Raw genomic sequence first — 25,384 nt, 5'->3', positions numbered from 1 at the left:
AAGTGTTGCTTTGAAATGCAATGATTGCCACTTTATTTGAACTTAAAACAAAAGAGGTGTGCCTACTTGAAACGGAGGAATTTAACATAGAAAGCAATGGGACCATGAATTAGTGGTGTACTTCCTATTACAGAGAATCATCAGAAATCCAATTTTTAGAAGTTGTACCTATTCCAATGAAAATAAGTCAAATTTGATGTTAGTAATCATGTTTAATCATCTTTTTTTGGTGAAACATCCTGTTTATGGGAAATTTAAGCTCTTGAATTGGCATACACAAGTATTTTAGCCTTTTATGGTCATACAACATGCATGCAGTTAAGACTTGACTCCAAGTTCTTATTTTTGCATTTTTTGTGATTGAAATCAATAAAACATGTATTTTATGACTTGTATATGGTATAAAATAGCTCTTGGTCAAAATAATCTTATGATTTTTCAAGTTTTTTGTGTTTTATATGGTAGCCTTTTACAATCTATGCAAATGGTATACACTAATATAAGAATTCTAAAAGCTCACTGTACATGCAATTTTGAACCAGTTTAGCAAGTTATCTAGCTGAGAGATATATAAATTGCTCTTAATAATCTATGTTTTACCACAGAATTATGGTTTATACAAAAAAAAGCCCTTTTCCAATTTAAAGAAAAAAGGGGGGACAATTTTCTCATTCATGTCTTAAGTTTGGACTAATATATTTTTATTTGATGAAGAACCTCTGATTAAAATATGACTATTGGTAAGCACATAGCTTTCCTAATAGAAATTAATAAATAAAACAATGATATTGAGAATAAAAAAAGTATATTGGCCATTGGTAATACCCATATGCAGTTTTCTTTGAATAACCCATATGTTACTACCAGTCCAATTTGAGCTTAAAATTAGTAAAATAGTATTTGAGCTAAAGCTTTATATGTTTTTTATTGCTTGAAATAGATCATAGAATGAAATAAAGTAATGCTCAAGTCAATATAGCAAGTTTGGTTCTGTTATAGGTGTAACACCACTAATTCAGGCCCGGCCAGAAAGCACATACCAGAAAGTAGTACATATTTAACACAAAATAGTTCCTACGCATGAGTGTAACTTTCAAAATATGTAGAATATTTAGGTATTGTTGGTATCAAATGAAAGCTGAAGGACTGGTGATCATTGTAAAACACTTTTGGACTTTTGATTTTGAATATTAAAAAAAATGCACCAAATTTTAAAAAGAGGGTACATTTTGTCTGTTTGTCAGATCTGAAGTACCTGTTTTGGTACATCCAAAGTTTCGGGAACCAGTTCTTTCTTATATGCAATTAAAGGTATGTTGATTTTTTCAGTACAAAACACCATAAAGTGTTGCTTTGAAATGCAATGATTGCCACTTTATTTGAACTTAAAACAAAAGAGGTGTGCCTACTTGAAACGGAGGAATTTAACATAGAAAGCAATGGGACCATGAATTAGTGGTGTACTTCCTATTACAGAGAATCATCAGAAATCCAATTTTTAGAAGTTGTACCTATTCCAATGAAAATAAGTCAAATTTGATGTTAGTAATCATGTTTAATCATCTTTTTTTGGTGAAACATCCTGTTTATGGGAAATTTAAGCTCTTGAATTGGCATACACAAGTATTTTAGCCTTTTATGGTCATACAACATGCATGCAGTTAAGACTTGACTCCAAGTTCTTATTTTTGCATTTTTTGTGATTGAAATCAATAAAACATGTATTTTATGACTTGTATATGGTATAAAATAGCTCTTGGTCAAAATAATCTTATGATTTTTCAAGTTTTTTGTGTTTTATATGGTAGCCTTTTACAATCTATGCAAATGGTATACACTAATATAAGAATTCTAAAAGCTCACTGTACATGCAATTTTGAACCAGTTTAGCAAGTTATCTAGCTGAGAGATATATAAATTGCTCTTAATAATCTATGTTTTACCACAGAATTATGGTTTATACAAAAAAAAGCCCTTTTCCAATTTAAAGAAAAAAGGGGGGACAATTTTCTCATTCATGTCTTAAGTTTGGACTAATATATTTTTATTTGATGAAGAACCTCTGATTAAAATATGACTATTGGTAAGCACATAGCTTTCCTAATAGAAATTAATAAATAAAACAATGATATTGAGAATAAAAAAAGTATATTGGCCATTGGTAATACCCATATGCAGTTTTCTTTGAATAACCCATATGTTACTACCAGTCCAATTTGAGCTTAAAATTAGTAAAATAGTATTTGAGCTAAAGCTTTATATGTTTTTTATTGCTTGAAATAGATCATAGAATGAAATAAAGTAATGCTCAAGTCAATATAGCAAGTTTGGTTCTGTTATAGGTGTAACACCACTAATTCAGGCCCGGCCAGAAAGCACATACCAGAAAGTAGTACATATTTAACACAAAATAGTTCCTACGCATGAGTGTAACTTTCAAAATATGTAGAATATTTAGGTATTGTTGGTATCAAATGAAAGCTGAAGGACTGGTGATCATTGTAAAACACTTTTGGACTTTTGATTTTGAATATTAAAAAAAATGCACCAAATTTTAAAAAGAGGGTACATTTTGTCTGTTTGTCAGATCTGAAGTACCTGTTTTGGTACATCCAAAGTTTCGGGAACCAGTTCTTTCTTATATGCAATTAAAGGTATGTTGATTTTTTCAGTACAAAACACCATAAAGTGTTGCTTTGAAATGCAATGATTGCCACTTTATTTGAACTTAAAACAAAAGAGGTGTGCCTACTTGAAACGGAGGAATTTAACATAGAAAGCAATGGGACCATGAATTAGTGGTGTACTTCCTATTACAGAGAATCATCAGAAATCCAATTTTTAGAAGTTGTACCTATTCCAATGAAAATAAGTCAAATTTGATGTTAGTAATCATGTTTAATCATCTTTTTTTGGTGAAACATCCTGTTTATGGGAAATTTAAGCTCTTGAATTGGCATACACAAGTATTTTAGCCTTTTATGGTCATACAACATGCATGCAGTTAAGACTTGACTCCAAGTTCTTATTTTTGCATTTTTTGTGATTGAAATCAATAAAACATGTATTTTATGACTTGTATATGGTATAAAATAGCTCTTGGTCAAAATAATCTTATGATTTTTCAAGTTTTTTGTGTTTTATATGGTAGCCTTTTACAATCTATGCAAATGGTATACACTAATATAAGAATTCTAAAAGCTCACTGTACATGCAATTTTGAACCAGTTTAGCAAGTTATCTAGCTGAGAGATATATAAATTGCTCTTAATAATCTATGTTTTACCACAGAATTATGGTTTATACAAAAAAAAGCCCTTTTCCAATTTAAAGAAAAAAGGGGGGACAATTTTCTCATTCATGTCTTAAGTTTGGACTAATATATTTTTATTTGATGAAGAACCTCTGATTAAAATATGACTATTGGTAAGCACATAGCTTTCCTAATAGAAATTAATAAATAAAACAATGATATTGAGAATAAAAAAAGTATATTGGCCATTGGTAATACCCATATGCAGTTTTCTTTGAATAACCCATATGTTACTACCAGTCCAATTTGAGCTTAAAATTAGTAAAATAGTATTTGAGCTAAAGCTTTATATGTTTTTTATTGCTTGAAATAGATCATAGAATGAAATAAAGTAATGCTCAAGTCAATATAGCAAGTTTGGTTCTGTTATAGGTGTAACACCACTAATTCAGGCCCGGCCAGAAAGCACATACCAGAAAGTAGTACATATTTAACACAAAATAGTTCCTACGCATGAGTGTAACTTTCAAAATATGTAGAATATTTAGGTATTGTTGGTATCAAATGAAAGCTGAAGGACTGGTGATCATTGTAAAACACTTTTGGACTTTTGATTTTGAATATTAAAAAAAATGCACCAAATTTTAAAAAGAGGGTACATTTTGTCTGTTTGTCAGATCTGAAGTACCTGTTTTGGTACATCCAAAGTTTCGGGAACCAGTTCTTTCTTATATGCAATTAAAGGTATGTTGATTTTTTCAGTACAAAACACCATAAAGTGTTGCTTTGAAATGCAATGATTGCCACTTTATTTGAACTTAAAACAAAAGAGGTGTGCCTACTTGAAACGGAGGAATTTAACATAGAAAGCAATGGGACCATGAATTAGTGGTGTACTTCCTATTACAGAGAATCATCAGAAATCCAATTTTTAGAAGTTGTACCTATTCCAATGAAAATAAGTCAAATTTGATGTTAGTAATCATGTTTAATCATCTTTTTTTGGTGAAACATCCTGTTTATGGGAAATTTAAGCTCTTGAATTGGCATACACAAGTATTTTAGCCTTTTATGGTCATACAACATGCATGCAGTTAAGACTTGACTCCAAGTTCTTATTTTTGCATTTTTTGTGATTGAAATCAATAAAACATGTATTTTATGACTTGTATATGGTATAAAATAGCTCTTGGTCAAAATAATCTTATGATTTTTCAAGTTTTTTGTGTTTTATATGGTAGCCTTTTACAATCTATGCAAATGGTATACACTAATATAAGAATTCTAAAAGCTCACTGTACATGCAATTTTGAACCAGTTTAGCAAGTTATCTAGCTGAGAGATATATAAATTGCTCTTAATAATCTATGTTTTACCACAGAATTATGGTTTATACAAAAAAAAGCCCTTTTCCAATTTAAAGAAAAAAGGGGGGACAATTTTCTCATTCATGTCTTAAGTTTGGACTAATATATTTTTATTTGATGAAGAACCTCTGATTAAAATATGACTATTGGTAAGCACATAGCTTTCCTAATAGAAATTAATAAATAAAACAATGATATTGAGAATAAAAAAAGTATATTGGCCATTGGTAATACCCATATGCAGTTTTCTTTGAATAACCCATATGTTACTACCAGTCCAATTTGAGCTTAAAATTAGTAAAATAGTATTTGAGCTAAAGCTTTATATGTTTTTTATTGCTTGAAATAGATCATAGAATGAAATAAAGTAATGCTCAAGTCAATATAGCAAGTTTGGTTCTGTTATAGGTGTAACACCACTAATTCAGGCCCGGCCAGAAAGCACATACCAGAAAGTAGTACATATTTAACACAAAATAGTTCCTACGCATGAGTGTAACTTTCAAAATATGTAGAATATTTAGGTATTGTTGGTATCAAATGAAAGCTGAAGGACTGGTGATCATTGTAAAACACTTTTGGACTTTTGATTTTGAATATTAAAAAAAATGCACCAAATTTTAAAAAGAGGGTACATTTTGTCTGTTTGTCAGATCTGAAGTACCTGTTTTGGTACATCCAAAGTTTCGGGAACCAGTTCTTTCTTATATGCAATTAAAGGTATGTTGATTTTTTCAGTACAAAACACCATAAAGTGTTGCTTTGAAATGCAATGATTGCCACTTTATTTGAACTTAAAACAAAAGAGGTGTGCCTACTTGAAACGGAGGAATTTAACATAGAAAGCAATGGGACCATGAATTAGTGGTGTACTTCCTATTACAGAGAATCATCAGAAATCCAATTTTTAGAAGTTGTACCTATTCCAATGAAAATAAGTCAAATTTGATGTTAGTAATCATGTTTAATCATCTTTTTTTGGTGAAACATCCTGTTTATGGGAAATTTAAGCTCTTGAATTGGCATACACAAGTATTTTAGCCTTTTATGGTCATACAACATGCATGCAGTTAAGACTTGACTCCAAGTTCTTATTTTTGCATTTTTTGTGATTGAAATCAATAAAACATGTATTTTATGACTTGTATATGGTATAAAATAGCTCTTGGTCAAAATAATCTTATGATTTTTCAAGTTTTTTGTGTTTTATATGGTAGCCTTTTACAATCTATGCAAATGGTATACACTAATATAAGAATTCTAAAAGCTCACTGTACATGCAATTTTGAACCAGTTTAGCAAGTTATCTAGCTGAGAGATATATAAATTGCTCTTAATAATCTATGTTTTACCACAGAATTATGGTTTATACAAAAAAAAGCCCTTTTCCAATTTAAAGAAAAAAGGGGGGACAATTTTCTCATTCATGTCTTAAGTTTGGACTAATATATTTTTATTTGATGAAGAACCTCTGATTAAAATATGACTATTGGTAAGCACATAGCTTTCCTAATAGAAATTAATAAATAAAACAATGATATTGAGAATAAAAAAAGTATATTGGCCATTGGTAATACCCATATGCAGTTTTCTTTGAATAACCCATATGTTACTACCAGTCCAATTTGAGCTTAAAATTAGTAAAATAGTATTTGAGCTAAAGCTTTATATGTTTTTTATTGCTTGAAATAGATCATAGAATGAAATAAAGTAATGCTCAAGTCAATATAGCAAGTTTGGTTCTGTTATAGGTGTAACACCACTAATTCAGGCCCGGCCAGAAAGCACATACCAGAAAGTAGTACATATTTAACACAAAATAGTTCCTACGCATGAGTGTAACTTTCAAAATATGTAGAATATTTAGGTATTGTTGGTATCAAATGAAAGCTGAAGGACTGGTGATCATTGTAAAACACTTTTGGACTTTTGATTTTGAATATTAAAAAAAATGCACCAAATTTTAAAAAGAGGGTACATTTTGTCTGTTTGTCAGATCTGAAGTACCTGTTTTGGTACATCCAAAGTTTCGGGAACCAGTTCTTTCTTATATGCAATTAAAGGTATGTTGATTTTTTCAGTACAAAACACCATAAAGTGTTGCTTTGAAATGCAATGATTGCCACTTTATTTGAACTTAAAACAAAAGAGGTGTGCCTACTTGAAACGGAGGAATTTAACATAGAAAGCAATGGGACCATGAATTAGTGGTGTACTTCCTATTACAGAGAATCATCAGAAATCCAATTTTTAGAAGTTGTACCTATTCCAATGAAAATAAGTCAAATTTGATGTTAGTAATCATGTTTAATCATCTTTTTTTGGTGAAACATCCTGTTTATGGGAAATTTAAGCTCTTGAATTGGCATACACAAGTATTTTAGCCTTTTATGGTCATACAACATGCATGCAGTTAAGACTTGACTCCAAGTTCTTATTTTTGCATTTTTTGTGATTGAAATCAATAAAACATGTATTTTATGACTTGTATATGGTATAAAATAGCTCTTGGTCAAAATAATCTTATGATTTTTCAAGTTTTTTGTGTTTTATATGGTAGCCTTTTACAATCTATGCAAATGGTATACACTAATATAAGAATTCTAAAAGCTCACTGTACATGCAATTTTGAACCAGTTTAGCAAGTTATCTAGCTGAGAGATATATAAATTGCTCTTAATAATCTATGTTTTACCACAGAATTATGGTTTATACAAAAAAAAGCCCTTTTCCAATTTAAAGAAAAAAGGGGGGACAATTTTCTCATTCATGTCTTAAGTTTGGACTAATATATTTTTATTTGATGAAGAACCTCTGATTAAAATATGACTATTGGTAAGCACATAGCTTTCCTAATAGAAATTAATAAATAAAACAATGATATTGAGAATAAAAAAAGTATATTGGCCATTGGTAATACCCATATGCAGTTTTCTTTGAATAACCCATATGTTACTACCAGTCCAATTTGAGCTTAAAATTAGTAAAATAGTATTTGAGCTAAAGCTTTATATGTTTTTTATTGCTTGAAATAGATCATAGAATGAAATAAAGTAATGCTCAAGTCAATATAGCAAGTTTGGTTCTGTTATAGGTGTAACACCACTAATTCAGGCCCGGCCAGAAAGCACATACCAGAAAGTAGTACATATTTAACACAAAATAGTTCCTACGCATGAGTGTAACTTTCAAAATATGTAGAATATTTAGGTATTGTTGGTATCAAATGAAAGCTGAAGGACTGGTGATCATTGTAAAACACTTTTGGACTTTTGATTTTGAATATTAAAAAAAATGCACCAAATTTTAAAAAGAGGGTACATTTTGTCTGTTTGTCAGATCTGAAGTACCTGTTTTGGTACATCCAAAGTTTCGGGAACCAGTTCTTTCTTATATGCAATTAAAGGTATGTTGATTTTTTCAGTACAAAACACCATAAAGTGTTGCTTTGAAATGCAATGATTGCCACTTTATTTGAACTTAAAACAAAAGAGGTGTGCCTACTTGAAACGGAGGAATTTAACATAGAAAGCAATGGGACCATGAATTAGTGGTGTACTTCCTATTACAGAGAATCATCAGAAATCCAATTTTTAGAAGTTGTACCTATTCCAATGAAAATAAGTCAAATTTGATGTTAGTAATCATGTTTAATCATCTTTTTTTGGTGAAACATCCTGTTTATGGGAAATTTAAGCTCTTGAATTGGCATACACAAGTATTTTAGCCTTTTATGGTCATACAACATGCATGCAGTTAAGACTTGACTCCAAGTTCTTATTTTTGCATTTTTTGTGATTGAAATCAATAAAACATGTATTTTATGACTTGTATATGGTATAAAATAGCTCTTGGTCAAAATAATCTTATGATTTTTCAAGTTTTTTGTGTTTTATATGGTAGCCTTTTACAATCTATGCAAATGGTATACACTAATATAAGAATTCTAAAAGCTCACTGTACATGCAATTTTGAACCAGTTTAGCAAGTTATCTAGCTGAGAGATATATAAATTGCTCTTAATAATCTATGTTTTACCACAGAATTATGGTTTATACAAAAAAAAGCCCTTTTCCAATTTAAAGAAAAAAGGGGGGACAATTTTCTCATTCATGTCTTAAGTTTGGACTAATATATTTTTATTTGATGAAGAACCTCTGATTAAAATATGACTATTGGTAAGCACATAGCTTTCCTAATAGAAATTAATAAATAAAACAATGATATTGAGAATAAAAAAAGTATATTGGCCATTGGTAATACCCATATGCAGTTTTCTTTGAATAACCCATATGTTACTACCAGTCCAATTTGAGCTTAAAATTAGTAAAATAGTATTTGAGCTAAAGCTTTATATGTTTTTTATTGCTTGAAATAGATCATAGAATGAAATAAAGTAATGCTCAAGTCAATATAGCAAGTTTGGTTCTGTTATAGGTGTAACACCACTAATTCAGGCCCGGCCAGAAAGCACATACCAGAAAGTAGTACATATTTAACACAAAATAGTTCCTACGCATGAGTGTAACTTTCAAAATATGTAGAATATTTAGGTATTGTTGGTATCAAATGAAAGCTGAAGGACTGGTGATCATTGTAAAACACTTTTGGACTTTTGATTTTGAATATTAAAAAAAATGCACCAAATTTTAAAAAGAGGGTACATTTTGTCTGTTTGTCAGATCTGAAGTACCTGTTTTGGTACATCCAAAGTTTCGGGAACCAGTTCTTTCTTATATGCAATTAAAGGTATGTTGATTTTTTCAGTACAAAACACCATAAAGTGTTGCTTTGAAATGCAATGATTGCCACTTTATTTGAACTTAAAACAAAAGAGGTGTGCCTACTTGAAACGGAGGAATTTAACATAGAAAGCAATGGGACCATGAATTAGTGGTGTACTTCCTATTACAGAGAATCATCAGAAATCCAATTTTTAGAAGTTGTACCTATTCCAATGAAAATAAGTCAAATTTGATGTTAGTAATCATGTTTAATCATCTTTTTTTGGTGAAACATCCTGTTTATGGGAAATTTAAGCTCTTGAATTGGCATACACAAGTATTTTAGCCTTTTATGGTCATACAACATGCATGCAGTTAAGACTTGACTCCAAGTTCTTATTTTTGCATTTTTTGTGATTGAAATCAATAAAACATGTATTTTATGACTTGTATATGGTATAAAATAGCTCTTGGTCAAAATAATCTTATGATTTTTCAAGTTTTTTGTGTTTTATATGGTAGCCTTTTACAATCTATGCAAATGGTATACACTAATATAAGAATTCTAAAAGCTCACTGTACATGCAATTTTGAACCAGTTTAGCAAGTTATCTAGCTGAGAGATATATAAATTGCTCTTAATAATCTATGTTTTACCACAGAATTATGGTTTATACAAAAAAAAGCCCTTTTCCAATTTAAAGAAAAAAGGGGGGACAATTTTCTCATTCATGTCTTAAGTTTGGACTAATATATTTTTATTTGATGAAGAACCTCTGATTAAAATATGACTATTGGTAAGCACATAGCTTTCCTAATAGAAATTAATAAATAAAACAATGATATTGAGAATAAAAAAAGTATATTGGCCATTGGTAATACCCATATGCAGTTTTCTTTGAATAACCCATATGTTACTACCAGTCCAATTTGAGCTTAAAATTAGTAAAATAGTATTTGAGCTAAAGCTTTATATGTTTTTTATTGCTTGAAATAGATCATAGAATGAAATAAAGTAATGCTCAAGTCAATATAGCAAGTTTGGTTCTGTTATAGGTGTAACACCACTAATTCAGGCCCGGCCAGAAAGCACATACCAGAAAGTAGTACATATTTAACACAAAATAGTTCCTACGCATGAGTGTAACTTTCAAAATATGTAGAATATTTAGGTATTGTTGGTATCAAATGAAAGCTGAAGGACTGGTGATCATTGTAAAACACTTTTGGACTTTTGATTTTGAATATTAAAAAAAATGCACCAAATTTTAAAAAGAGGGTACATTTTGTCTGTTTGTCAGATCTGAAGTACCTGTTTTGGTACATCCAAAGTTTCGGGAACCAGTTCTTTCTTATATGCAATTAAAGGTATGTTGATTTTTTCAGTACAAAACACCATAAAGTGTTGCTTTGAAATGCAATGATTGCCACTTTATTTGAACTTAAAACAAAAGAGGTGTGCCTACTTGAAACGGAGGAATTTAACATAGAAAGCAATGGGACCATGAATTAGTGGTGTACTTCCTATTACAGAGAATCATCAGAAATCCAATTTTTAGAAGTTGTACCTATTCCAATGAAAATAAGTCAAATTTGATGTTAGTAATCATGTTTAATCATCTTTTTTTGGTGAAACATCCTGTTTATGGGAAATTTAAGCTCTTGAATTGGCATACACAAGTATTTTAGCCTTTTATGGTCATACAACATGCATGCAGTTAAGACTTGACTCCAAGTTCTTATTTTTGCATTTTTTGTGATTGAAATCAATAAAACATGTATTTTATGACTTGTATATGGTATAAAATAGCTCTTGGTCAAAATAATCTTATGATTTTTCAAGTTTTTTGTGTTTTATATGGTAGCCTTTTACAATCTATGCAAATGGTATACACTAATATAAGAATTCTAAAAGCTCACTGTACATGCAATTTTGAACCAGTTTAGCAAGTTATCTAGCTGAGAGATATATAAATTGCTCTTAATAATCTATGTTTTACCACAGAATTATGGTTTATACAAAAAAAAGCCCTTTTCCAATTTAAAGAAAAAAGGGGGGACAATTTTCTCATTCATGTCTTAAGTTTGGACTAATATATTTTTATTTGATGAAGAACCTCTGATTAAAATATGACTATTGGTAAGCACATAGCTTTCCTAATAGAAATTAATAAATAAAACAATGATATTGAGAATAAAAAAAGTATATTGGCCATTGGTAATACCCATATGCAGTTTTCTTTGAATAACCCATATGTTACTACCAGTCCAATTTGAGCTTAAAATTAGTAAAATAGTATTTGAGCTAAAGCTTTATATGTTTTTTATTGCTTGAAATAGATCATAGAATGAAATAAAGTAATGCTCAAGTCAATATAGCAAGTTTGGTTCTGTTATAGGTGTAACACCACTAATTCAGGCCCGGCCAGAAAGCACATACCAGAAAGTAGTACATATTTAACACAAAATAGTTCCTACGCATGAGTGTAACTTTCAAAATATGTAGAATATTTAGGTATTGTTGGTATCAAATGAAAGCTGAAGGACTGGTGATCATTGTAAAACACTTTTGGACTTTTGATTTTGAATATTAAAAAAAATGCACCAAATTTTAAAAAGAGGGTACATTTTGTCTGTTTGTCAGATCTGAAGTACCTGTTTTGGTACATCCAAAGTTTCGGGAACCAGTTCTTTCTTATATGCAATTAAAGGTATGTTGATTTTTTCAGTACAAAACACCATAAAGTGTTGCTTTGAAATGCAATGATTGCCACTTTATTTGAACTTAAAACAAAAGAGGTGTGCCTACTTGAAACGGAGGAATTTAACATAGAAAGCAATGGGACCATGAATTAGTGGTGTACTTCCAGTAGAAACTACTTCAGACATTAAACAATCTGAAACTTTTCAGGTACTTTCTATATGCTCATGTGCAATTTCTTGTTAGCATAGTTTTGTACTTGGACAGATAATCAGAATGATCAACAATCAAGTATATTAGACAACAGTCAGGTCTATTGCCATTGGTGAAACCTGGTATGAGGTAATTTTAATTCAGCCTTGTACAATATATACATAGACTACAGTCATTTTTGCTCAAGCATTGCAAATAAGGTTAAATGTTAGATGTTTTATATTGTTTTAACTGCTTTTATGGCAATTATTTAACCATCCATCATTAGCATGATTAGTTGGTTGTTTGAAAGACACCCAGCAGGGGCAGATCCAGCCATTTTAAAAACAGGGGGGGGGGGTCCAACTATATGTCCCAATTCAAATGCATTTATCGGCCAAAAAAAAAGGGGGGGTTCCAACCCCCAGACCCCTGGGATCTGCCACTGCCAAGCACTCTTTGTATTTATAATTCAACTTAATTGTAATTACAACCTTTAGAAAAAAATATAGAAAGATTTTTTTCAATTTCTTTTTTTTGTAATTAGGTCAAATAAAATAATATCTGTGTTCATGCTATTCAGCTATTACATCTTTGAAAAAATAGGATAGGTAGGGATTTTTTTTTATTTTACATTTTACATATTTTTCATTGACTCTTTGGGCTGATGGGAGAGAAATTCTGACATTAACAGTGCTTATTGATAATTGGTACGCTATTTCTAGGCTTAAAATATAGGGTAGTTGCGAATGGATGTTCATAATGAACAAAAGTTAATTATTTTAATAATAAAAAATTATATTAGTACATGTATGTCATGTATGTACTCATATTATGCAAATATTTAAAGTTATAGCCTTGAAGCAGAGATTCACTATACATATGTATGTCTGGCATGCAGAATGTTGAAAGCAAGTTCAGAATTTTACTTTATACATGTATAAGCAGTCGTGCGTATATCATGCATGGTACTTTTACATCTTTGAATATGATACAGCCGTAATACGGATGTTGTAGAAACGTCCGTAATACGTATGTTTACGATACGTCCGTGAAACGGACAATCCGTTTTACGTCAGTTTTTACACGTACGTTTTACGGATGTATTTTTACAGACGTTTTACGGACGTAACCGTTTCATCCGTAATACATCCGTATTACGGATGTTTTACGGACGTTTATTACCACGGCCGTGAAACGTCCGTAGCTATTTTACCTGTGTACAATAAGTTAAAGAATGCTTGATCATTTTGTTAGATCAGTCATTTTAATGTAATATATTCTTTGAATGTAAAAACTTTATTTTAATTACACCGAACAAATGAAATATTGTGACAATTTCACAACTTTTATTATAGCTTTTTGATGATTTTGGCCGTTTTCAGATAAAAATTCCGAGTTATAGAACGTTGATCGCAAACATGAATTAAGTATGCCTGTAATCCGCAGCCTTATGTTTATTCAATAATCCAGTTAATTTCATAACCTATACACATTCACTGATTTTGATAGCCTGGTATCCTGACCAAATACTTTGTCATAGGATACTGTCGGTGATAGGCATCCGTGTGTTAGGACCCCAAACTATGATTTGGACAGTTGTATAATAGGCTCCCCGACACATCTGTTTATTTAATCTTTCAAACGTGGAAAGAAAATACAAAAAACAAAAACACTGCCGTAGAAGTTAACTCAATGCACTTCAATGCTGGTTAAAGGTCTACATTTACTATATGAATCAAAGATTTTAGCAGAGTTTATGTAATGAGGAAAAGGGGCAGGCATTTTTCTATTGTTTTTCATAAAGCTTAATCCATGGCCCCATTTAAGCATTTAATTGGTATCAACCAACTTGTTCCAGAAAAGAGTATGATTAAATTTTTAAAACTGTTTTAAAACGATTATAACAAACGACTGGTGCTTTATATGTACAACCTGTATTGTGCCCATTAAATAAGCTGACAGAACATTTCACATGTAAATACAGTTTTTTTTTCTATTTGATGTTTGGTAGTTCATTATATGTTCAAATTTTGAGCTGAAATAATATTTTATGTACCTTTTTAAATTTCCAGCATGTGTTGATGGAGCCTTTCACTGTTCAATAGAGAAAAAATGTATCCCTAGTGAATGGCATTGTGATGGATATGATGATTGTGATGGTGAAGATGAATTGGACTGTACAGGTAATAATAAAGGCCCTCAGGCTTATACTGGTATTTTGGGCTGATACGGCATATGATACGGATTTTGTCATGTTCTATTCTCTATTTAATGCATGTTAAGAGTTAGGTACAATTTATATTTAATCCCTGCAAGAGAAAGAGCACTTGAACTGTAAATCCTTGTATTCAATTTAACGTTCTTATATTTTTTTTAATTTTTGTATCGCTATCTTGTAAAAATATTTATATTAAACGTAAAAATTTAATTTATCTTCATATTCCACAGACTGTAACAATCATGACAATGACAATGGTGCATGCCTGTGTACAACAGATAGTGCATGTATTATGTGGAACTGGGTATGCGACTCATTTCCAGACTGTAGTGATGGTGAAAATGTCATTGGTCATTGGGCCAAACACGGCAGATATTTCTTATAACTTTATATTATCTTGGAATCCATACGTTATCAACCATCACGAAAGCAAGAAAACTAATTTGAGACACGATACACGATAAATGAAATGATATTTTTTTCCAAAAACAACCCGCTTAATATTCTAATTTTTCCATATTACTTTTGGCGCAAATGTCACTGTCAAGTATTCAAATTACGACTTACGACCACGTGACAATCGTTTCTATTCGCACTATGAAATATTATATGTCAATCAAGCTTAAGATTGTCTTTTTCTATAAAAGTCTCTTAGTGAAGCACCTACATACTGTTCTATTACTTCTCTTTATGTACAAGAATACAAGAATGCAATTTGTTCAGCTCAAATAGTGAGTCGTTTATTTGTCAATACACTCATCTCATTATAATCCCGGATTATATTTCGTTCGTTGTTATTTGTTATTGTTTGTATGTCTGTGTTATTTGGAGGAGCCGAGTGGTGTTGATTGATGAGGTATGTTATAATGTCATATATATGTGGTTATCCTTTATTACTTTTTTATTTTAGGACCAGCACCACAAGAACCAGCACGAAGTTTACACAAAGCCCATGTACAAAGGACGAAGAAAGATGAGGGTACAGTGCACACAATAACCCGAGAACAAAGGAGGAAGAAAGATGAGGATACAGTGCACACAGTAGCCCGCAGCAATAAAGATATTGATGCACATAGGAAATTTCTGAGACGAGGCAAATCTAATTTGAAGGACAACTTGATGAATTATCTATTACACAGAAAGACTGATGACAGATTAGCTAACGGAATACTTAGTCGTAGAGAAATGGATAAAAGAAGACCATGAGTGAAGGACAGAAAGCCAAAATAACTTTTTCTGTTCAAGACATGTATCTTATTGCTTCACATACTTCTCTTTTTTTTCTCTTTTTTTTCTGTATTTCATTATAACATTATTCCAAAGATAACATCGAGTGTGTTTATTCTATTTTGGATCACTGTCGCTAGAAAACCCGCTTGTTCCCACTGATATATGCATATCTGTTATACAATAGAGATACATTTATATTTCTAGTTTTCATTTGATGTCATATATTGGAACAACTCGGCTCTGTGACTGAGTTGGTGTCCTATATATTCTGCAGCTCTTGATTTAGAATTCATTACTTCCTATAACGTATCAATGTAATGTGTATTAACATATTTTATCTTTACGCAATAAATAACATATAGCAAATAGTTTCATGTTCAGGTTACCAATTATCAATACACTTAGGGAGCTACCATTTGATTTTTTACCCTATTCGGTCCTGCATTTTTTTATTACTATTAGTGTTCATCCTGCAGTCAAACATTTACAAAACAAATTCTGCCATAGAATGTCGTCAAAACAGGAGTAGCTGCTCGATGGGAAAGTTAGAAATGATTTATAAAGTAATAAGAAGGAGATCAAAAACACTAATTGTGAAGGTGACCCAAAATTAAGTTCAGATATGAAATTATAGAGGCATATTTTGTTTTTGCACACTTCAGTGTGATTGTTGGGATGATTTTAAAGCAGTAAATGCTTGTTTACTTTGCCAGATTTATTCTATTGATTTTACTCCATTGCTTTGCTCTCCAATTCACAGTTGTGTCCCTTAATCAACAATTTGCAAAGAAATCCACTCAAACCAGTGCTATGGAGAGTCTTAATTAACTTGCAGTGAGTTCAAAGATTTTACACCGTGTCAGTGGAGGCCTCACTGTAACTTTGAAGTGATGAACAGGATCGAAAGCACTGTTCCATTGTTTTTCAATTGTGCGTATTGTTGTGCATGTTCTAATGTTTATGTTATGGATGTTTATCTCATATAGTTTCTTTTCTAATAATCAGCATACTTTATCTGCTGTACTGAAAGCGTCTGAATAAAAAACCCATTTATATGTCAGGATGAATGTAAGTGAATGGCTGTCTATACTATATGTCAAAACTTAAAATCTTAGAATACAATGATTTAATAAACCGTCCCCTGATTTCCTCTTGTTACCGATTGTGACATCACTGAATGAGACTTACCACCGAAAATGAACTGAAGGATGCCACTAGTATAGCAGCACTTATCATTCCGGTGCACCGATGGACCCTAGATTAAGATGGGATTTCTATTTCTAAGTCTTAGTTTTGAAATGTACTGGTTACTTGAACTTGTTTGTATTTTCGTCGTCTGTCGTTTTTGTCATGGCGTTAAGTAAATGTTTCTTCGGTTTTAGTGTTTAGGGTGTCGACTTTATATCTCCTTCTTCTTTCTGTCGAGTCTGTGACTTCGTGTCCAAATCTTTGTAGAATTCTATGAAATTTGAATGGAAGCTCATTTTATGATATAAATACACAAAAAAAAAAGAGCACAATTTTACTAATAAATTGACTGGTTTTTTTTTCACAGATAACATTTATATACTGTCTAAGATAACTGTTTTTCAGTCACCACTAACTTTGTCAAACATAAGTGTAATTTTACGTATGTTGAAGGACGTAGTTCGACAGTTTTTTGTATGTGGCAGTACTGAAAGGAAAATTAGGAAAAACTATCATGTTCGTTATACGTGTTGAGCTGTTAAGGTTTATGACCCAATGTGAATTATACGAAATTTTCAAACAGCAATAGTATCAAAACAGCAAAGATAATGAATAATATAGATGTGTCATTTTGTACATATACCAAGTGGAAACTTCTTGCAAAGCATTAGTATTTATTGTTCCATTGCATTTTTATAGAAAAGGAAGATTTTGAGGCAACTAAAATCAAGATTTTTGTAGAAATCCACAGACTGTAATATGAAGACTTTTGTTATAAAATTTTAAACATAGTTCACTCACTTGTTTTGGCATGATGTGCTTGTCTTTTTTTTTTTACAAAAAAGTCCTATACAACCTATTAATTCCAAAAAACTCATGCTGAGTCACTAAAGTAGAGCGCACTTTAGAAGGTGTACTGGAATTGGTCCATATTTATAATTGTTTTAACCAATATCTAAATTTATAAACTTGTGTTAAGGATATCATTGTTAGAACTGCATACAATAATCCTCTATCAATCAAGCACCGAATTGCTTAATATCAGAGTACAAGGGGAAAAGCTGTGAATTTTCTGTATGTTTAGCATTGAATCAATACAAGGGTACATAATCCTTAAGGGACTTAGTTATTTTCAGTTAATAGATTGTAGTCTAGGGTGAAAGTTTCTTGCACATCAATAATGGCGTGATAAAACCTTCAGAGAGTTTTCTGAAACTTTGGCAGAGGGGTTTTCATGATTACATGTAAGATATAATGTCTAACGCAAAAGTTTTTAAACGTTTTTTTTTCAGTACTTTACTGACAGATTTTTTTTTCTCACAAACCATACATACTAAGTAATCAAGATGGAATTGATTATTGTGACATAAAAAAATTATAAACATTCATGGATTGTTATAAAACTTCGAATACGCTCTGATATATTCTTCTAGAGAAAGTAATACTATTTTAGGAGAAAATAAGATTTTGTTAATTCAGTTTTTATTTTTAATAATTGGACTCATTTTTAGCTCACCTGACCAGAAAGGTAAAGTGAGCTTTTCTCATCACTTGGCGTCCGTCGTCGTCGTCGTCCGTCGTTAACTTTTACAAAAATCTTCTCCTCTGATACTACTGAGACAAATTTAACCAGACTTTGCCACACTTATCACTAGGGGGTTAGTAAGTTTCATAGGGGGTTCATGACGCGTTAATGGTGACGTCATATATTGCTGTTGTTGTGTTTCATTGTTTATTTTTCAACAAAACGCAGCAGAAACAGTCCAGCGTCCGATAAATTCGTTATACAGTTAACTACTGACCCCTACGGATCCATAGAGGGTGAATAAAATTCATAGGGGATTCGGCCTCCGGCCTCACCCCCTATGGATTTTACCAACCCTCTATGGATCCGTATGGGGTCAGTAGCGAACCATATAACTTATATTATGTTACCTTTAGCTGTTCAATATTTTTTAAGAATAGCGCTCCTCTTTTTTAAAATAGCATAACTGATTCTTACAGGTAAATGATAGTTCAATCACTGAAATAAAAAAAAAACCATTAATTACCCCAATTGATTTCATCATGTTAACACAAATACAACAAAAGAACAAATGACAAAAAAAAAAACATTTTATTATAGTCACCTTCCAATACAATAATTTTGTCACTCATCAAAACGGTTTCTTGGAGAGAAAAAAAATACTTTCAAATTTATTTTTAACACTACCAATACTTATATCACAGCCATTTTTCTCTTGTTCTTGGGTTGACTCTGTTAGCACTAATTCAATAAGTTGATTATTGTCGTTGCAAGTCTTGTTCTTGTTGCTTGAATGAATTTCTTTTTCAAAATTATCACAATTGACATCTGGTGTTGCTCTTATTCTTTCTAACATCATTTTCAACTACAATTATAATGAATAAAACTAATAAAGTATTGCTTCTTAAATTTGATAAATTATGCCACAATGCAAGGACTATGAACAACCTTATAATAAAACCTTATCCTGTGTACAAAGCGCGAATCTAGAACTTCCTTCATGAACTAGGGGACTATATATAATAGTTTTGATATACTTTTCAGGTTTCGGCGTTTATTTACAAGTTGCTGTTTTTAAGACTGGTATTATTGCTTAAATATGAATATAATGCAACACTTTGATTATGACAGACGATGAATATAGGAAACAGAATATAGGAAGACAGTACCGCATTTTATCTGTCAAACAAACCAATCGTGTGTCCGATTCGCACATTGTTCGCTGTGATCGTTTTATTAAAGTTTTTTTTTCCAAAAGAAAATCGAGAAAAATTAAGTTCGGTAACATTTAAAAAACACAAGAGACTCAATACACTAATAATCTAAAAAGGAGCGACACGACCTTGCAGAAAAAAAAAAAACCCTGAAAAAAGGGTGGTGGTTGAATTCAGGTGGTACCATTTGGGTAAACAATAACAGTCCCTTGAAAATTCCAACAAAAGAATATAACTGATTGCATGTTGTGTTATCTCTTCATTTGTTCATATTTATATATTTGAAATAAAATTGACTGCGGTGCCTTCGATATGGTTCAAAAAGAACCTGAGTGTCTTCATATGCTATTCTTTTATTCTCGTTCACCTAGTAAAAAATAAAACCCGAGAAGAAACAAGAAACTAATACACTTTGAAATATAATATATATACAGCTTGCCATTATAAGCTGCTTTGACTATATCCACACTGAAATGATATTGTTGCTTAATCAAAAAGTTTGAAACAACACAGTCACTTATAACGACATCTCTTTGATTTTTTTGCATTAAGAATATACTTTCATCACTTTATCCATTTTGAAACACAAAACGCATGTATAGGTATTTACGTAAAATATGAGTAGTCCTTGTCTACGCAAAAATCATGATACGCATACCCTGTGTCAGTTTATTCTTCGTATGTAGCAATACATATTGTTTACTTTCATCTGTACTTTCTTTTTGTCTATTAATTTAAGTTGAGCTACTGTTTAAGGGGGTCAAAATGCAGGATATATTTTAATGTAAAGAAAGTTTATTCACAAAACATTTTTCATCCTTGATGAACATAAATCTTTGCTTTCTTTTTCTTTTTATTTAACTTTTTCGACGTGTAAAATAATTTTTTAAGGTGGTACATGTACCTAACACCTTCACTAAAATTAATTTGGCTCGTTTAATTTTCATAACATTTTGAAAAAGAATTTACTTTGACCATTTGACAAAAATATAAAAATTTCAAAAAATTTTAACCAACCATTTTATCAGAAAAATTACACTGGTTATATAGCAGTTTGACAAACACTAATTTGACCAATGAGAAGCTTAATATTCCCTTAACGACACAACGTAATTAAAACGTTTAGCTGATTTTACAGAGTTATCTCCCTGTAGTGTTAGGTTAAATTTTTCACAGAATGGATTGTTATCGCCATTCGGCTTATATCCTTTACAGATAGAGAAAAATTGTAAACAGCAATAATGTTCAGTAAAGTAAGATCTACAAATAACTCACAAGATCAAAATGGTCCGATGACCCGATAAGGAGTTATTACCCTTTATAGTAAATTTTTAACAATTCTTCGTAAATTTTTGTAATCTTTTACAAACGTTTTCTTCTCTGAAACTACTGAGACAAATTTAACCAAACTTAATAATCATCACGGCTGTGGTTCAATGCACCGAAATATGGAGGAAAATAATAGAGAAGACTTCTATAAAAGATTTGCTATAATCATCATTATGGTATCTAGTAGAAAAAACGTTTCCGATGACCCCGCCTTCCAACCAACATGGCGAAAATGGCTAAAAATAGAACATAGGGGTAAAATGCAGTTTTTGGTTTAAATCGCTGAAACTAAACCATTTAGAGCAAATCTGACAGGTGGCAAAAATGTTAATCAGATTTAGATTTACCTGCCCTGAAAATTACAGACAAATTTGAGAACCCGTTGTTGGCAGTTTTTGGCTATCATCTTAGATATCATTTTAGTATTTGATAATATATAATTATATCTAATACTATAAATTATGATTTTATCTTATTTTACATGATTTACAAAGCATCAGTAAATACAGGTGAGCGACACAGGCTCTTGAAAGCCTCTAGTTTATAGTCAATACTAGACTGTTACACTAAAAGCAGCAATCGTAGTCACATCAATAGGTTCCAGGGAACCATTTACAATGTTTTTTTTTATAGAAAATACCAAAGTTCAGCCATCAACACCAAATCAATGATGGATGTAAATAACCATTAAAAATGTTCTAAACTTTGGCTAGGCAAGGGTTGCGCAACATTATAATTAAGTACTCAAGATACCCGTTAAGTAGATAAACAAATGGAATTTAAAAGAAGAAAGTACAATTAAAATTCATTTAGATCGAACGATTACACCGCTCTATAATATCTGTAAATATACAAGTAAAACAGTAAAACAGTAATAAACAAACAAAGGTGCGTAAGGACAGCAACTTTTATTGAGCCCCATCCCCTTAGTACTCATAAATTATAAATTTTCCAAATCATATCTTAGTTATTTGTACCATTTTTATAGGTATCGAGCGGTACGTTTTTAGTTAACATGTATATTCAGAGTAAAACTATGGCAAATTGGGATACACATGGTACATATAACTGACACACACACACACACACACATATATATATATATATCACCGAAGAGACATTAATTGTCGAAATCCAGATCTGGTGTACAAATTTTTGCACCTCATGTTTGTGGTATAACATCTTTGCCGCAAGTTTATTGTTTTCTATTTAGTATTAAATTTATATTTAGATCCATTTTGTTACATCTTGTGATCAATTTATTTGGCAATCGCCAATGGCAGTCAGCAGGGTTTAAGAACAATGTTAGTCAAATGCGTTTTGTTAAAATATACTTTTTCACTTTTTTGGTCTTTTGGAAAATGTTGTTTGTGCTGTATTTAGACCCTTCTACAACAAAATTTGTTTTACATGCACACGTTAAAAAATTGCGATTTTTATCCAACGCAATCATAGGTTTGAACGTAGTTTTCAATTTAGACTTGTATATCCTACATATAACGTGATGGAGGCTAAAGTTACCGAAAACAGAAATAACAAGTATAGTACTAGTACTCTTATTCGAAAATCTTGCCGTTATATGATCACTACGTACAAAGTGCGCATCGGACACAAGATTGATTTGTTTAACAGATAACACGCGGTAATGTCTTCATTTATTCTTCTTCCCATATTTATCCTCGATCGTCCATAAGCGAAGTGTTGCATTATATTCATATGCAAGCAATAATATCCGACTTAGAAAACAACAAGTTGTAAATCAACGCCGAAACCCGAAAATTATAAAAACTGTTGTTACAGTAGACTAAAGTCCCCTAGTTCACGAAGCAAGTTCTTGATTTGCACTTTGTACATAGGATGAGGTTAAGTTGTTTAGTTTGGTCCTTGTATTGAGGCATGATCTATAAAACGTTAGAAGCATTACTTTATTTATTTATTTTTTTTTTCATTTTAATTGTAGCTGAAACTGATGTTAGGAAGATAAAGAGTAACACCAGACGTCAATTTTGCCGATAAACCAAGACGGAATAGATCTTTTGAAAAAAGAAATGCATAAAAATCAAAAACAAGACTTACAAAGAGCATTATCAATTAATTGAACTAGTGCTAAAGGAGGCAACACAAACATGAGAAAAATGGCTGTTTTATAAGTATTGTTTATAGTGTTAGAAAATCAATTTGAAAATGCTTTTTTCTTCTTCAAGAAACCGTTTTGATGAGTGACAAAATTATTGTATTGGAAGTTGACTTTGATAAAATGTTTTTTGTAAATGTAATTTGTTTTTTGGTTGTATTTTTTTCACATGATGAACACACTTGGCGGAATTGTTATTTTACAGAATGGATTGTTAGAGGATCTTACTTAAAAACATTGTTTAACACGTAATAAAAAAGGTGATAAAATGCAAGCAAATACAACTTTTTGTTACAATTTATTTTCATCTAGTGTGAAAATTGATTTGTGAACAAACTTACCTTACATTAAAATTCAAAACAAGTTTTTTAAGATTTTAAATTCTGTTTTGAAATCGTTAAGAATAGTAGTATCATCATCTTCAGATCTCCTTGAAGCTGTATTGTCATTTGATGTTGAAGATGCCGGTGAGTGCTTCATTGGATAGAGTAATTGAGTTCGTTTTGGAGTGAGTGCTTTTTGCGGCGTGCATGAAGTTTGACTGTTGGTGGCTTCGGGCAAATCTTTTATAGAAGTCTTCTCTATAATTCTCCTCCATATTTCGGTGCATTGAACCACAGCCGTGACTTATTCCGACCATGATGGTAAATGAAGAGAAAAAGAAATAATTTTCCAGCTTTAAAACAAAATATTTAAAGTCTTTTTTTAGTTTTTATGAAATCAAAAGCACATGTCTAATAAGACTAAAAAACAGACAAAATGAAGTACCTTCAGTTTGTAATGTGTTATAATAAAGTAGATGTATTTGAACTAAAAAGTATCACATTAAGACCGATTTATATGCAAATTTATTCTATTTTTCATTAAAAGCCTCTACCCCTTGATACACAAAATCTGACCCCCGAGCGACACTTTATATTTTGATGAAAAATCAGTTTCAAAATCAATTAATTTCAAGTAAGAAGCTGGTACTTGGTAAAATTCCATGATAGGAATTCAATTCTATATAACAAAAAACTAATGATACGGGAGGAACTCGTTTGAAGTAGTTTTTTATCCAGAAATTTGCATATGAAGCCTCAAAATCTGCAACACGGAAAACTAGGTAGAGATGCTTGAGGAAACAGAGAACAGAACTAAAAACGACTACTTCTGCATGCTTGATGAAAAAGAAGAAGAACAAGAAAAAAAAAAGAAGAACAAGAACAAGAAGAAGAAGAAGAAGAAGAAGAAAAACAAGAAGAAGAAGAAGAAGAAGAAGAAGAAGAAGAAGAAGAAGAAGAAGAAGAAGAAGAAGAAGAAGAAATCGATACGAAGTCAAATTTTATTTTTTTGTTAAGAATTTTATTTTACTGCCCTTCCTTATATATTGGTAAAGTGCCAATGAGATAACTCTCTATCCAAGTCACATTTTGTAAAGTAAACCAGTATACTAGGTGAAAGTTCGGTCTTGACTAGTGTCACCATTCAAACAGGAAAATTAACGGTCTAATCCCTATATCACGAGAAACAAGAAACACTTATGAATCACATAAACAAACGACAACTACTGAACATCTGTTTCCTGATTTAGTATTTACACGGATTGGATCTTTTAATTTTTACTTTTAATGTCAGTTTAATTGAAATTTTACAATGATAGTAAAAATAAAATATCCAACAAAAATGTTGAATGAAAATGATAGGAACCTTCTAAATATTATATTATAGGACTACTTTTATATTTATATATTACCAGGACAAAATGTTGGACAGTTACTCAAAAGAGGTAAGGTGGCCACTGTATTAATTCTTATTCAAGTGCGTATACACGAAAACATGTTATCTGATAAACAGTGAAAAAATTCTTTAACTAAAGCATACCGTAGGAGAGTTATAAACAAGACTTTTTTTGAAAGAAAAATGAAATGAACCCAGCAGTTTTCTTTTAACTTAATGTTTCGCTTTAGTGATGCTCTCTTCTTACTAAATAATTTAAAGTTTGGTGACTACTTTTAATTGAAAATTCGCCTCATTTATTGTCTTTCATCTAGAAATTGACAATAAGAGTCCCCTGAGATCTAACCTTCATACTTTCATGATTCGGCTACTCATTTTTTGACATTTAGTCATCTTTTCGGAATCCTCTGGTTTTATCCATAAAAGTGTCTCTACATTTTTACCCATTTACCCAAGGTTTTTTTTTTCTCTTCATATTTTCATTTCTTACATTTTAATATGCCATTTTTGAAAATCCTTGTTATTTTTTCATAGTTTTTTTTCAAATATAGTGGCCAATTTTAAATGAATGAAAAGTCTTGAGAAAA

General features: G+C 31.0%; 2 protein-coding genes across 3 annotated transcripts in view; both read left to right on the top strand.

Moving 5' to 3' along the window:
• Window positions 1-16,057, top strand: part of LOC143085580 (uncharacterized) — a 58,271-nt gene extending 42,214 nt beyond the window's left edge. For both annotated transcript variants that reach the window (XM_076262025.1, XM_076262026.1), the window contains exons 7-8: window positions 14,313-14,423; window positions 15,369-16,057. In XM_076262025.1, the coding sequence (XP_076118140.1) occupies window positions 14,313-14,423; window positions 15,369-15,664 (407 nt within the window). In that variant the 3' untranslated portion in view covers window positions 15,665-16,057. The remainder of the gene's footprint in view (window positions 1-14,312; window positions 14,424-15,368) is intronic.
• Window positions 16,058-24,778: 8,721 nt separating this feature from the next.
• The window catches only part of LOC143085577 (sodium- and chloride-dependent glycine transporter 2-like), a 39,532-nt gene continuing 38,926 nt past the window's right edge, over window positions 24,779-25,384 (top strand). The window contains exon 1 of the mRNA XM_076262024.1: window positions 24,779-24,846. Coding sequence (XP_076118139.1) covers window positions 24,823-24,846 — 24 coding nt within the window. The 5' untranslated portion in view covers window positions 24,779-24,822. The remainder of the gene's footprint in view (window positions 24,847-25,384) is intronic.

Source organism: Mytilus galloprovincialis, chromosome 8 (assembly GCF_965363235.1).
Source record: "Mytilus galloprovincialis chromosome 8, xbMytGall1.hap1.1, whole genome shotgun sequence".
NCBI classification, from domain to species: Eukaryota; Metazoa; Mollusca; class Bivalvia; order Mytilida; family Mytilidae; genus Mytilus; species Mytilus galloprovincialis.
Note: the sequence above shows the minus strand (reverse complement) of the source record. Positions and strands in the feature narration are given on the sequence as shown.